Source organism: Melozone crissalis, unplaced genomic scaffold, assembly GCF_028551555.1.
Source record: "Melozone crissalis strain CALT ecotype California unplaced genomic scaffold, PUWL_Pcris_2 ptg000018l_1, whole genome shotgun sequence".
Lineage (NCBI taxonomy): Eukaryota > Metazoa > Chordata > Aves > Passeriformes > Passerellidae > Melozone > Melozone crissalis.
In genome coordinates this window covers 3,078,197-3,093,119 of record NW_026535796.1, presented here as the reverse complement: position 1 = coordinate 3,093,119, position 14,923 = coordinate 3,078,197, and the positions used below count along the sequence as shown (strand labels likewise).

Genomic DNA, 14,923 nt, shown 5'->3' with positions numbered 1-14,923 from the left:
CCACCCAGGACCATGAGCAATGTCTCTGCTTCTCCAAGCCACTCCTGCTTTTGTACCTTGAAATTAAAAATTTAGCAAAGAAAGGACATGAACAGCATTTAGCTGGAATGGCATCTCATGCCTTAACCTTGCTTCCAGGCTTGCCCCGGTCAGATGTCTCAGGTACTAACACAGCTGAGAGAGCAGCATTTCTGCCACATTTGCCCCAGCAGATGCAGACGTGTGTGCACACAGCCAGCCAGCCAGGCAGAGTGAGGGCAAGGTGCCTGTGAGCAATTGCCCTGGCAGGCAGTGAAATGCTCCCTGCGGATCCCTTTGCATCTCCTCCCTGGGCCAAGGGCTGGGCCTGGAGCCCTGGGGGGATGGGCCCAGGAGCCGTCGGCGTTCGGGGATCAGCCCAGGGCAGCAGCCGGGAGAGATCCCAGCTGGGAGAGGCCCCAGTGCCAGGGAGCTTCTGCTCAGCGCTGCTGGGCCCAGCAGAGCTCCAAGGCTCTCCTCTGGGGCCGCTGCTCACAGGGCCCCAAGGCATGGGCGGCACTCACAGCAATGGCTCAGCCTGGCCACACTTGGGGCCGGCAGCTTCCTGGGACAGTGGGAGAGCAGGGATGCTGTGGCATCCAGGGCAGTACAATAATTTCCAAGGCTGTTGGTAAAAGGCCAGGAGGTGGTTGGAGAGCAGCAGTTGCTGGGAGCAGAGGGTGTTTCAGATCAGCGCCACAGGAGCTGAGCCCAGGGGCTGCTCCTCAAGGCTGAGGCCTCACAAGCACGGATCAGAGCCCAGAGCGGCCTGGAAAGGGGCTGGGGATGCAGCAGCACAGGGAGGGTGATCCTGTGGGCATTTATTGATCAGGAGACTCAAGGAATCTATCAGCCACTGTCCCAGGGTCCTTCAGCAGTGCAGTGGAAAGGATCAAGAGGCTCAGACCCCCGTGTCCACAGAGGGATCATTTCCAGAGGCAGTGTTTTCCTCTGGCTCCTCAAACACTCTGTGGATTGCCTCCCTTAGGGACTGGATGGAGAAGTGCTTCCTGCAGGTCTCCATGGAGCAGTGTCTCCAGTAGCTCCCCATGGAGCAGTCTCTCTTCCAGCTCCCCACCAAGAAGCAGATGAAGGGTTTGATGCTGCTATTGATGCAGGCAAGTAGGAAAACCACCTGGGAGGACACAACTGTGTAACCGAGCTGCTGCAGGAGAAACCAGAGACTGAGGGGCAGACTGAAGAGTGCAACGAGGAAGATAACAATGTCAAGCCTCTTGTGTTGCTGCTGCTGGGAGCCAGGCTTGAGATGAGTGAAGAGGATTGTGCTGGAAATGACCATGGGTACAGCAAATAGAAAGAGGTTGAGGGCGTACATGGAGGTGAGAGCCATCTGGCATTGCTCCTGCTCGTGTGACTGGCACAGGGAAGTCACAGTGGGATTGACAGCGATGAAAACAAAGAGGAGGACCCAGAACAGGGCAGTCATCAACACCCACAACAAGTGTTCGGACAGTTGGCAACCACAGAATACCAGGCAGAGGATGGATCTGCATCTCTGAATGCTGATGAACGTCAGCCGGTACAGCCCTATAATGTAGGTGAACAGCGACAGCTGGAAAAGCAAGCTCAAATACATCAGGGGCATTATAGCAGAGCAGGAAACCTCCTCCACAAGGAAAAGCAGGGTGGAGGGCAACATGAAGATGAGGAAGAGGAAGTCGATGATGGCCTGTTTGGAGATGAAGTGGGTGATGGCATTAACGTGCAGGAGCCAGAGAACAACTCCATTCCCAGCCAGCCCACAGAGGCCAACGAGCAGCATCATAAAGTCTATGGCCATGTTGGAGACATTGATCTCACACTGAGCAGGTGTGTCAGTCGGTGAGGTGAAAAGAGGGGACACGGTGCTCACCTCCATGGATGGACGCTGGGCAGGCAGTGGGATGTGGCCCTGGCTGTGGTCAGAGTGGCTGGGCAGTCAGTGCTTGGAGAATCCAGGGATGGACCATGTGGCTCCTCAGCAGCTCCCTGCAGTGGGAAGGGTTCAGTGGGGAGAAGTGAGATGTGCAGGGGAGGAGGGCGGTGGAAATGCTGGGGTCGGAGGGTTGGGCTGGTTTGCAGGGGATTGATAAGAGAGAATAAATATTTTCAACTCCCCTGAAGTTGCTCAAAGATTAGTGGCCCCTAAGTGGCCAAAAAGATTAAAGAAAGTAAGGATGTGGACCTAGGGTGATAAATGTGGCTGGAGCCAGTGCAGACACAGATAAGGAGGCCTGCAGTATTTTTGGGGCCAGTTCCATAACAAGAAGCAAGAGCATATGGCCAAAGAAAAAGTTCAAGGCAAGGTCATCTTTAATATCAGAGTGAATACGAACACCAGAGACATCTCTCAATGAACCTCCAGAAGCATCAAAAGACTCCAAGTAAGAAATGGATGCATGGAAATGAGTTCTAGGAAAATGGTGTTTATGTACTAGATGAAAAAGACTTTTAAATATCTATGTGTGGTTATAATGGATAAAACCCCTGCTGTAAGGTCTCGTTACACACAGATCAAAAAGAGATCCTTCTGTGTGTGCTGTGCAGGTAGGGAATTCCTGCTTCCAAATGCTTCCCATTGTTTTAGAAAGTTTATTTCAGCTGATTTTATTGGCAAGAAACAGATGGGATGCACAGGGCAGAGAAGGGGGCAGCTGGGGAGGGCACTGTGGTCACCGAGAGAGAGTGTCAGGAACAGAGCAGCTGCTGCAGGAGAGGAAGGTGGGGTAGGGAGGAAGGCAAACATTCCACTGACCTGTTCCCTGTGGGGCAGCAGCAGGCAAAGGGGTCTGTGCAGATCAGCGGTGCTTCCTGGTCCCTGTTGCTCTTTTGGGATCCATGTCCTAAAGCGGCTCCTGCCAGGTCAGGGACATGAAGGAGAAAGTGCCCAGGTCACCGAGAGCGCTGCATTCTCATCCTGCTGGCTCTTTTCGTGCCCTATCTCACAGTTGTATCCCAAAGACTTGGTGGGATCACGGGGAGTAAGAAATTGCAACTTTGGCTGCATTAGAGTTTCACTTCCATTGGTTGGGTTGGGTTGGTTTTCTTTTTGCTACAAAGGCAGTGAGTTTTGTCAAAACTCCACTCAAAGAATAGAATCGGTCGTCTTGTCTTCCTGATTCGAAACTCTCCTTCCCTGGACCATGTCCCATTCTCTGACTGCCTTCCCTCTCCTGACATGTTTCTGCCATTTCTCATTTCTCTTCCATGAAGGGTCATAATCCCTCCAGCAGCAGAGGGATACTGGTAGTGCTGGTGGCACCATTATGGTGTCAGCACTGCCAGTGCTGCTGGAGCATCAGGCTGCTTCTCAGAAACAACTCCCTTGCTGGTAAGAGGACCGGGATCATTGCCAAAACCTGCCCTGGGCCCAAGGAAACAGAGCTGAGGCAAGAATTCCCATTTGTTTTATTCAAATGCAGGCTCACACTGCCCAAGGGAAGGGCCACAAACAGTTGCTTTGTGTTGATTTGGCACAGCCTGGTTTTTTGGTAGGAGGAGAGAGCCACAGGAAGGGGCTCCTGTTAGAAGCTCCTGGAAGCTTCCACCATGTCTGAAGGGCCAGTGTCTGATGGCTCAGAAGATGGACATGGTGCTGGCCCAATTAGAGAGGTTGGTGACACCTCCGTGGTGACATTTTCAAGAAGAAAATCAAAGCAGCACACACACAGTTTTTACCAGGGATGGCGAGGCACCGCTGCTGGGGCCATCCTGCTGCGGCCGCTGCCATCTTGGTGTGGCCTGTGGCAAGCCTTGCCTGCCTGGCTGCCCCTAGCCAGCCGTGCTGTGGCAGAAGGGCAGGGGCAGCAGTGGCAGCAGTGGCAGCTACTCCTTCTCAGCAGCCCACATAAAGAGATGTGCTGAATTGCACCAGCACCTGCGGCGGCGGCTGCTGCCTGTGTGGTGGTGGCGGGATCATGTGGGTGCTGGTGAAAACATGGCGAGCGATTTCCCAATGTGGATCCTGGACACGACCAACCTCTCAGCACTGCGGAATATTGGGAGAATCTTTGAACGGTTAGAAGTTGTTGGCAACGGTTATTAAGGGCAGCAGTTTTTCTTCTAGTCAGAGAAGAGAGGGAGGTGAGGACATGTGAGGAGAAACAAGATGGCAGCACCAAGGTGAAGGCTCCCTGGTGCCTTCGCTTCTCCAGGCTCAGAGACCCCCAGAACACCCCCAGCTCAGAGACCTCAGAGAAGCCACAGGGAGGGGGTTGATGCCCCGTGGAGACAATGGTGACAAACACAGATGTCACCCTGCTCCTGGAAGGGGGTGGCTGTGCTGAGGAGCACGGACTGCTCCTCCCCTTGGAGCTGCACCATCTGAGCCTGCTGAGGGAGAGGCCAAAGCCAGGGCAGAGGAAGAATTTCTGAAGGCACAAAACCACCAGCAAGGAAATCAGTAAAAACCAGGTTTAATATTAAGCAAACCAATATGCTACCCCTATTTGTATGTTTGTGTGTGTTCAAGGGCATATGACAAAAAGACAATGAAGGATTAAAAGGAAAATGGCCCAAAAACTTTACAGCACTCAAAAGTACTTGAGTAATACATTAAACTTAGCAATTCAGCAGAAGAATATCACTTAGCAGCATTTAAACTTATTTATGCCTGATAGTTCCTTGCAGGCCTGCCCCAGTGAGATGTCTCAGGTACTAACACAGCTGAGAGAGCAGCATTTCTGCCACATTTGCCCCAGCAGATGCAGACGTGTGTGCACACAGCCAGGCAGCCAGACAGAGTCAGTGCAAGGTGCCTGTGAGCAATTGCCCTGGCAGACAGTGAAATGCTCCCTGCGGATCCCTTTGCATCTCCTCCCTGGGCCAAGGGCTGGGCCTGGAGCCCTGGCGGGATGGGCCCAGGAGCCGTCGGCGTTCGGGGATCAGCCCAGGGCAGCAGCCGGGAGAGATCCCAGCTGGGAGAGGCCCCAGTGCCAGGGAGCTTCTGCTCAGCGCTGCTGGGCCCAGCAGAGCTCCAAGGCTCTCCTTTGGGGCCGCTGCTCACAGGGCCCCAAGGCATGGGCGGCACTCACAGCAATGGTTCAGCCTGGCCACACTTGGGGCCGGCAGCTTCCTGGGACAGTGGCAGAGCAGGGATGCTGTGGCATCCAGGGCAGTACAATAATTTCCAAGGCTGTTGGTAAAAGGCCAGGAGGTGGTTGGAGAGCAGCAGTTGCTGGGAGCAGAGGGTGTTTCAGATCAGCGCCACAGGAGCTGAGCCCAGGGGCTGCTCCTCAAGGCTGAGGCCTCCCAAGCACGGATCAGAGCCCAGAGTGGCCTGGAAAGGGGCTGGGGATGCAGCAGCACAGGGAGGGTGATCCTGTGGGTATTTATTGATCAGGTGACTCAAGGAATCTCTCAGCCACTGTCCCAGGGTCCTTCAGCAGTGCAGTGGAAGGGATCAATAGGCTCAGAGCCCGGTGTCCATGATGGCATCATGGCTGTGGGCAGTGTTTTCTTCTGGCTCCTCAAAGACCCTCTGGAGGGAGAGCAGGAGGGACTCCACAGAGCAGGGCTTCCAGCACCTCCCCACCAAGAAGCAAATGATGGGGTTGATGCTTCTGTGGATGCAGATGAGCAGGAAAAGAACCTGGGAGGGCACAACGGTGTAGCTGAGTTCCTGCAGGAACTGGCAGAGGCTGAGGGGCAGAGTGAAGAGCACAATGAGGCACATAACAATATCGAGTCTCTTGGGTTGCTGCTGATGGGAGCCAGGCTTGAAATGAGTGAAGACAATTTTGCTGGAAACGAGGATGAAGGGAGCACAGAGTTGAAGGTGTGCACGGAGAGGTAAAAAACCCAGCAGTACTCAGATAGCAGGACAATGCACAGAGAAAATATTATGGCAATGACAATGACAATGATGAAAGTGATGAAGAAGGCCCCGAGCAGGGCATGCATCACCTTCAACAGCTGCTGGGGATGGTGGCAGCAGTGCCAGAGCAGGCAGTGGGTGGACCTGCACCTCTTGATGCTGATGAATGTCAGTGTGCACAGCCACATGCTGTGTGACACCACTGACACCCTGAAAAGCAACCCCACGTACTGCAAGGGCATGATGATAGAGCAGGACACATTCTCCAGCAGGAAGAGCAGAGGGGAGGGCAAAACAAAGAGGAGGAGGAGGAAGTCCAAAAAAGTCAGCACAAGGATGTAAAGGATGGTGCTGTTCCTGGATGAACAGCGGGAGCCAAGGAGGCAGAGCACAGCCCCATTCCCAGCCAGCCCACAGAGGCAGATGAGCAGTGTCACACTGTGGGTGGCCACGCTGGTGACATCTGTCTCACACAGATCATCTCCTTCAGTGGGTGAGGCAGGAGATGGGGACACGGTGGTCACCTCCATGGATGGACGCTGGGCAGGCAGTGGGATGTGGCCCCTGGCTGTGGTCAGAGTGGATGAGCAGTCAGTGCTTGGAGAATCCAGGGATGGACCATGTGGCTCCTGAGCAGCTCCCTGCTGTGGGAAGGATTCAGTGGGGAGGAGTGAGATGTGCAGGGGAGGAGGGCAGTGGGAATGGTGGGGTGGGAGAGGGAGGTGGGAGGGTTGCGCGGTTTGCCCGGGAATGCAGAAGCAAAGCACAGGGCAGAGGAGGGGGGAGCTGGGGAGGTCCCTGTAGCCACCGGGAGAGGGTGTCAGGAACAGAGCAGCTGCTGCAGGAGAGGAAGGTGGGGTAGGGAGGAAGGCAAACATTCCACTGACCTGTTCCCTGTGGGGCAGCAGCAGGCAAAGGGGTCTGTGCAGATCAGCGGCGCTTCCTGGTCCCTCTTGCTCCTTTGGGATCCGTGTCCTAAAGCGGCTCCTGCCAGGTCAGGGACATGAAGGAGAAAGTGTCCAGGTCACCAGGAGCTCCCCATTCTCATCCTGCTGGCTCCTCTCTGTGCCCTGTCCTGGTGTTGTTTCCCAGGGCTCGATGCAGTCATTGGGCAGTCGGAAATGGTTTTCAAATATTCCTCCATCATTGTTCCACAGTCTCTGAGTTATTGATCTTGATTTTTTTTTCATTTTCCCTACAAATCAAGTAGTCTTTTTCTTTGTTGTGAGAAACGACACCTCACTTCTTAAATTTTTAAAAAGTTTATTAAACTACAACACGGGACAAAATAAGGTCCAGAGGCACACTGCCCAAAACAGAAACAGGCTTTCTACCCTTTTGGTAAGCCAACCCCATGGTAATCCAACCCCGGCATTCAGACACACTCTAAGTTCCAACACAGCTCCCCCTCCGTCCCGCCTTCCCCGAGCTTGTGCAGCGCTTCGGGCTTCGGCTCCCCACAATGGTCAGAGATCAGCATTACAACTCTCGACATGAACACAGTACTCACGTTGGAAAAACTCCAAATCTTAACAGAGCTTCTTTGAACATTATAACACACATAATATTCATTCATCGTTTCTGGGAGACAATCACCATAGCACCTGTTTATAACATTTGTGAATGTGTCCTCATTTTCCCCTAATTAGAAACACTCCTTCGCAGGAGAGTGTTCCATTCTTCAACTGCATTCCCTCACCTGATAGGTTTCTGCTATTCCTCTTTTCTGTTCCCAGAGGGGTCATTGCCCCTCCAGCAGCAGAGGGATGCCGGTGATGCTGGTGGCACTGGAATGCTGCTGGCAGTGCTGCGGAAGCATCTGTCTGCTTGTCAGAAACAACTCCCATCCTGGGAACAGCTCCATGATCATTGAAAAACATTCTCAAGGCCAAAGGAAGCACAGCTGAGCGGCTTCCTATCCTTTCCCAATCCCATCTCCATCATCATCCCATCCTATCACATCCCACAGCTTTCCGAGACGGAGCCACTCCTCCATTGCAAGTGCTGCCGGCAAGCTCTGCACTCCTCCAGTGGGGAGATTTGGGATTGCTGGCATCCAGAGCCTTCCTGAGAACTTCCAGACCCCGCTGAGAACTTCCAGACCCTCCCTGGCTCCGTGTTTTCCCCTATGACAGCCCTGCTCCTACCCTGCTCCACCCAGGACCATGAGCAGTGTCTCTGCTTCCGCCAGCCATTCCTGCTTTTGTACATGAAAATAAACAATTTAGCAAAGAAAGGACATGAACAGCATTTAGCTGGAATGGTATCTCATGCCTTAACCTTGCTTCCGGACCTGCCCCAGTGAGATGTCTCAGGTACTAACACAGCTGAGAGAGCAGCATTTCTGCCACATTTGCCCCAGCAGATGCAGACGTGTGTGCACACAGCCAGCCAGGCAGGCAGAGTGAGGGCAAGGTGCCTGTGAGCAATTGCCCTGGCAGGCAGTGAAATGCTCCCTGCGGATCCCTTTGCATCTCCTCCCTGGGCCAAGGGCTGGGCCTGGAGCCCTGGCGGGATGGGCCCAGGAGCCGTCGGCGTTCGGGGATCAGCCCAGGGCAGCAGCCGGGAGAGATCCCAGCTGGGAGAGGCCCCAGTGCCAGGGAGCTTCTGCTCAGCGCTGCTGGGCCCAGCAGAGCTCCAAGGCTCTCCTTTGGGGCCGCTGCTCACAGGGCCCCAAGGCATGGGCGGCACTCCCAGCAATGGTTCAGCCTGGCCACACTTGGGGCCGGCAGCTTCCTGGGACAGTGGGAGAGCAGGGATGCTGTGGCATCCAGGGCAGTACAATAATTTCCAAGGCTGCTGATAAAAGCCCAGGAGGTGGTTGGAGAGCAGCAGTTGCTGGGAGCAGAGGGTGTTTCTGATCAGCGCCACAGGAGCTGAGCCCAGGGGCTGCTCCTCAAGGCTGAGGCCTAAGGAGCCTTTCTGAGATCCCCGTGCAACCTGATTTTAGGAAAATTAATCCACAAACATCAGAGGTTTATGTCCAAACAGCAGACTGAAGCGTCCTTTGACTTTATTTGACTAAAGGTAGAGGCTATGAGGCATTCCCCTGGGATCACTCAAATTTATGGAGGGCACAGCCTCCCTTTTTATTCTACTTTCCTGGCCGCATTTCCCTTCTCTCTTTCCCCATTAGCTGAGCTACTTGAGAGGTAATGACTCCCCAATACACGTGACACTAAAGATTTCCCTCTAATGTATACCCCACCCTTTCAATTTTTAATTCTTACACAATTTAGGGGTTTTTCTTCCCCATTCTTTCTTTCACATTGTGATGTCTAATTTCATTTATCAGAAAACGTAAAGTTTCTTTGTAAATGGAAATATCTTCTTCCATTCATCAATCAGTGGAATCCTTCCCATTGTTTCTTTTATCTCCCAGTGCTAGTTGTATCTGCCAGCAGACCCACAGCATGTTTGTAAAGACAAATCCGCCATTGCTCTCATTGGAAAGGGGTTGGGTGATGCACCAGCACAGGGAGGGTGACACTTTAGATATTTATTCATCAGGTGAATTAAGCAGTCCCCCAGCCACAGTCCCAGCGTCCCTCAGCAGTGCAGCGGGAAGATTCAACAGGCTCAGAGCACTGTGTTCATGGCAGGATCATGGCTGTGGGCAGTGTCTGTCTCCTCAAAGACCCTCTGGAGGGAGAGCTGGAGAGTCCCCACAGAGCAGGGCCTCCAGCACCTCCCCACCAGGAAGTAGATGAAGGGTTTGATGGTGCTGTGGATGCAGGCGAACAGGAAAACAACCTGGGAGGGCACAATGGTGTAGCCGAGGTACTGCAGGAAATTCCAGAGGCTGAGGGGCAGAGTGAAGAGCACAATGAGGCAGATAACAATGTTGAGTCTCTTGGGTTGCTGCTGATGGGAGCCAGGCTTGATCTTAATGAAGAGGATTGTGCTGGAAATGAGCACGACGGGAGCACAGAGGAGAAGGTTGAAGGCGTGCACAGAGATGAGAGACACCCAGCAGTGCTCAGATAGCTGGACAAAACACAGAGAAATCATGGTGGCAAAGACAGTGATGAAAGTGATGAGCAATGAAAGCACCAGCCATGACAGGTGTTGGGGACGGCGGCAGCAGAGCCAGAGCGGGCAGTGGATGGAGCGGCACCTCAGGATGCTGATGCATGTCAGTGTGTACAGACAAAATGTGTGTGACACCAGTGGCACCCTGAGAAGAAACCACACATACTGCAAGGGCATGATGACAGAGCAGGACACATTCCCCAGCAGGAAGAGCAGAGGGGAGGGCAACAGAATGAGGAGGAAGAGGAAGTCCAGAAGAGTCAGCACGAGAATGTAAAGGATGGTGCTGTTCCTGGACAAACAGCGGGAGCCAAGGAGCCAGAGCACAGCCCCGTTCCCAGCCAGCCCACAGAGGCAGATGAGCAGGGTCACACTGTGTATGGCCACATCAGTGACATCTGTCTCACACAGATCATCTCTTTCACTGGGTGAGGCAGGAGATGGGGACACGGTGGTCACCTCCATGGATGGACGCTGGGCAGGCAGTGGGATGTGGCCCCTGGCTGTGGTCAGAGTGGATGGGCAGTCAGTGCTTGGAGAATCCAGGGATGGACCATGTGGCTCCTGAGCAGCTCCCTGCAGTGGGAAGGATTCAGTGGGGAGGATTGAGGTGGGAGGGTTGGGCTGTTCTGCAGGGAATATGAAAGTAAGGCACAAGGCAGAGAAGTGTTGAGCTGGGGAGGGCACTTGCGTCACCAGGAGAGGGTGTCAGGAACAGAGCAGCTGCTGCAGGAGAGGAAGGTGGGGTAGGGAGGAAGGCAAACATTCCACTGACCTGTTCCCTGTGGGGCAGCAGCAGGCAAAGGGGTCTGTGCAGATCAGCGGCGCTTCCTGGTCCCTCTTGCTCCTTTGGGATCCATGTCCTAAAGTGGCTCCTGCCAGGTCAGGGACATGAAGGAGAAAGTGCCCAGGTCACCAGGAGCTCTCCATTCCCGTCCTGCTGGCTCCTCTCTGTGCCCTGTCCTCGTGCTGCTCCCCAAGGCTTGTTGGGGTCATAGGGCAGTCGGAAGTTATTTTACAACTTCAGCTACGTTAGAGCTCCACTCCCTCAGAGTAATGTATACTGATTTTTTTTTCTTTGCCAAAAAGGAATTGGCTTTTGTTTAAAATCCACATGAAGAACTTTGCAAATGGCTCCTCATTTTATTCTGATTAAAAACATTCCTTCCCTGCAGAATGACCCATTCTCCAACTGCCTTCTCTCTACCATTCCTCATTTCTCTTCCCTGAGGGGTCATTGTCCCTCCAGCAGCAGAGGGATGCTGGTGGTGCTGGTGGCACTGGAATGCTGCTGGCAGTGCTGGCAGTGCTGGTGGAGTGTCTGGCTGCTTGTCAGAAACTGCTCCCATTCTGGGAAGAGCTCCAGAACCATTACCAAAGCTAGCCCTGTGCCCAATGAAGGAAAACTGAGGCAAGAATTCCCATTTTTGCATTCTCCCTCAGGCTTGCACAGCTCAAGGGAAGGACAGCACTCAGTTGCTTGCAGCCAGGCTATCAGCAATTGGAGCCCACCCTAATTACTGCCAATCCCCTTGATGATGCAGTGAAAGCTATCAGGGACCAGGGTGCCGTGAACTCCCTGCCAGCCCTTCTCCAGAGCTGCTCCTGCTCCTCCTCAATCCTGGGAACACTTGGGGTTGTGTCCCTATGCAAGCAGAGATAACTGCCACTATAACAGATTGCTCCAAATCCCATCCAGCCTGGTCTTGGACCCTTCAAGGGATCCAGGCTTGTGCCAGGGCCTCAGCACCCTCACAGGGAAGGATTTCTTCCCAATACCCAATCTGACCCCACCCTCTGTCAGTGGGAAGCCAATCCCCCTTGTCCTGTCACTCCATGCCCTTGTCCAAAGTTCCTCTCCAACTGTCCTGGAGCCACATCAGCTCCTGGATCATGAAGTGTTTGCCCTTGAAAGGATTGGGCTGGTGAAGGGATGTGAGATTCCATAGCTGGGGACACAAACACGGTGTCAGCAGGAAGAGAGGTGACAGTTCTGGTCCCAGGGCCAGCAGTTTCCAGGAGGAGAATCCCAGATCCCTGAGGCACATGTCAGCCTGGGTGGGAATCATCTTACCTCAGCTTTCCAGGAATTGCTTGGAATTCACTGTAGGCTGCTGTCTGACTGCCATGGGAGTGTAGAGGATGACTCAGATGAAACCTGCAACTTTGTAAGGATTAAAGCCATGGTGTCAGCGATGGAAAGTGATGGAGAAACTGACTTGGTGATCAGAATATGATTTTATTGTGGGATACAAACGTTTATATACTATTTCAGGGAGACTAGTAATGTGTACTACAATGGTTAGGTTAAAGTCACATACACAACCTTATGCATATAACAACATCTCTTGCTTGCAGAGTTTAATGGGATTTTCTTTTTCCTGTAATCCTGCCTGATTTATTCTTTTTGCAATCTAGGTCTAATTTTCAAAGTTCTGTTTGCTTTTGCCAAGGCATCCTGTTATCAAATCTCTCATGTTAACCAGGTCCAAAGTCCATCATCTGTCTTGAGTCCCCCAACATTCCAATACCATGGAAGTAGCATTGATTTGCCTCTTCTCAGAAGAAATGACCTGGCAGAACTCATAAATAATCCATCTGCTGTGTGCCAGTGCTCCAGCTCATGCACAGAATTTATTATTGCATGAATCCTCTTGGAAACTGAATGTTGAAGGTGAAATACCACTGAACTTGCAGTATACAAGGGGGAAAACTAGATTTGAACCAGAAATCAAAGTTTAATAGCACATTTGTAGTGCAAGGTCCTAAGGATCCACCCCAGGAATGAGCGGGGGCAAGTTCAGGCTGTTCAAAAGACAAGATTTTGGGATTGGAGTTGCTCTAAAGTGAAAGATGCAGCTGAGTTGGAGCCCAAGTGCTTTGGGCACAGGTGTGGTTGCTGAGGCTCTCTCCCGTTGCTCATTTCCCGGGCAGAGTGAAGAGCAGCTGAGGAGCAGAGCCCTGAGCCCGTGGCAGGCTCTGAGGCAGCTGCCTGTGTGTGAGAGCCCTGGAGAACACGAGGCAGCACGGAGAGCAGGGGCTGTGGCAGGAGCTGGGACAGAGCCCGCGCCGGACGCTGCTCGGGCTCAGCCCGCGGGCTGCGCTCCCCTTTCCCAAGGGACCATTCCAGGGAACCTCCTGCAGATCCCGGCCCAGGGACAGCAGCTGGAGCCTGGCAGCTGAGGGCAGTGCACTGCAGGCAAGTTCTCCAGGCTGCCAGAGGAAACCAGGTCAGACTCTTCTCTTCCAACTTCACCAGGGCCCCCTCATTGGGGGAACCTGGTTATTGATTTTGGGGGCAGAACTGAGGTCTGTAGGGAATTCAAATCTATAAACACTGTGGGAAAAGGGAGGGAATATTGAAATGAGTGTCCTGCTGAAGGAATCCAGCAGCTCAGTGATATCAACTGACACCTGAGAGTCCAGCTCAGATCCATCCCAAAGCCATTTCCTCTCTGATATCTCCATGGGCAATCCTCTCCTTCTCCAATTGTTTTCCTGCTCCAGCTCTGTCCTGTCCACAGCCAGGAAGGAGGTATCTCCATGGCTTTTGTGCCAGGCACACAGGACCAGGCTGCCACATCCTCCTTGCCATCTGTCCTGTCCCTCACCCCTCCCTGTGCTGCTCCACATGGAAGCTGTGGGTGGGAGAAGATGGGAAAAGCCACGTTTGGGGGACAGCAGCGTTGCTCTGGTGTGTCTGTTTGTCACCCCTGCAGCTGTGTGAGGGCAGGAGAAGCAGCAGAGGTGTCACCATGAGCACTTTGTCCCCTGGCACGGAGGGAGCCAGCCCTGCCTGCTGGAGCCAGCCCGGTGGGAAGGCATCCCAGGGGAGCTGGAATGAGGAGAGCCACGACAACTGGAGCCAGTGTGACAGCAGGCAGTGGAGCAAAGTGCCTGTCCCGCTGCTGCTGCTGCTGCTGCTGTGCCTGTGTGGGATGGTGGGAATGGGGCTGTGCTCTGGCTCCTCAGCTTCCGCATCCACAGGAACCCCATCACCCCCTGTGTGCTCAGCCTGGCCATGGCTGGCTCCACCTTCCTGCTCTCCATCACCATCAGCCTGGGGATATTTTCTGTCCCAGAGAGCTTCTGCCACCAGCTGGGCTCGTGGGCTGTGCCAGCTGGGCTGAATGTCCCCATCCTCTTGGCTTTCACTGCTGCTGTCTCCTCTCTGACAGCCCTCAGTGCTGTCACAGCTCTGTTTGTCCTCCCGTGTCCTGCTGGCCCTGCCACGGCTCCCAGTGCTTCCCGGTGCTCCTGTGTGCCCTGCTCTGGCTGCTCTCCTTCCTGCTCACTGCCACCCTCCATTGCTGCCCTTTGGTGCCCATGGCCTTGGTGCTGAGCTGCCCCTTCTCAGTGCTCAGCCTGCCCTGTTCTGCTCTGGCCCTGCTGGCCAGGCTCCTGTGCTGCTCATGGAAACAGCTGCCAGGGAAGCTCTGTGCCCTGCTCCTGCTGCTCCTGTCATCTCCTTCCCCTTCTTCACTGCTGATTTTGGGCACTGGCTCTTGCTGAGGGCGTTTGACTTCTCTGTCTTTGCCCCCAGCCCCTCTCTCCTGCTCACCTGTGCCCAGAGCAGTGCCCTCCCTCTGATTGACTGCCTGGCTGGGAGCTGTGCAAAGAATTCACCCTCTCTGGTAGTGTTGCTTTGCAGAGGGCTTTTGAGGCTTTAGTGCCAGAGCCAGGGAATAGGGACAACACAGGGATGTCATCATCAGGTGGAATAATCATGAAAGATACTCAGAATAAAATAGAACCATGAAATATCCGGAGTTGGAAGGGAGCCACAAGGAGCATAGAGTTGAGCTCCTGGCCCTGCACAGGACATGCCAACAATCCCAGCCTGTGCCTGAGAGCATTTTCCAAATGCTCCTTGAGCTCTGTCAGGCTGGTGCTGTGTGCAGCAGGGGAACTCCTGCCTGGGGCTGTTATGGGTGACACACGGAATCCTCATGGAATGGTTTGGGTTGTGTCCTGGTTTAGGGTAAATTTGGGAGGAAACCTTCAAATGGGATCTCTCTAGAAAACAAATTCAAGCAGCCCCTCCCCCAGCTGGTTCAG

General features: G+C 53.7%; 4 protein-coding genes across 4 annotated transcripts; 1 reads left to right on the top strand and 3 right to left on the bottom strand.

Annotated features, from left to right (window-relative positions):
* Nucleotides 1–919: 919 nt before the first annotated feature.
* LOC128936382 (mas-related G-protein coupled receptor member A1-like) lies at nucleotides 920–1,897 on the bottom strand. Its single transcript, XM_054275284.1, has one exon. The coding sequence runs from the start codon at nucleotides 1,895–1,897 to the stop codon at nucleotides 920–922; it is 978 nt and encodes a 325-aa protein (XP_054131259.1).
* A 3,531-nt stretch (nucleotides 1,898–5,428) lies between these two features.
* Nucleotides 5,429–6,363, bottom strand: LOC128936383 (mas-related G-protein coupled receptor member H-like). Its single transcript, XM_054275285.1, is given in 2 exon segments — nucleotides 5,429–5,787; nucleotides 5,790–6,363. Coding segments are annotated over 2 exon segments (933 nt in total).
* A 3,049-nt stretch (nucleotides 6,364–9,412) lies between these two features.
* On the bottom strand, nucleotides 9,413–10,330 carry LOC128936386 (mas-related G-protein coupled receptor member D-like). The gene has a single exon (XM_054275289.1). It carries the CDS (start codon nucleotides 10,328–10,330, stop codon nucleotides 9,413–9,415), a length of 918 nt encoding a protein of 305 aa, XP_054131264.1.
* Nucleotides 10,331–13,782: 3,452 nt separating this feature from the next.
* On the top strand, nucleotides 13,783–14,624 carry LOC128937118 (mas-related G-protein coupled receptor member D-like; the record flags this gene model as incomplete). The annotated part of the gene is given in 5 exon segments (XM_054276481.1): nucleotides 13,783–13,804; nucleotides 13,807–14,073; nucleotides 14,076–14,323; nucleotides 14,326–14,476; nucleotides 14,479–14,624. Coding segments are annotated over 5 exon segments (834 nt in total), but the record flags the coding sequence as incomplete, so codon positions are not given.
* Nucleotides 14,625–14,923: the final 299 nt, after the last annotated feature.

Bases quoted from the DNA above. Each gene is read 5' to 3' on its own strand.
- LOC128936382 (XM_054275284.1), bottom strand. From the start codon at position 1,897: ATGGAGGTGAGCACCGTGTCCCCTCTTTTCACCTCACCGACTGACACA.
- LOC128936386 (XM_054275289.1), bottom strand. From the start codon at position 10,330: ATGGAGGTGACCACCGTGTCCCCATCTCCTGCCTCACCCAGTGAAAGA.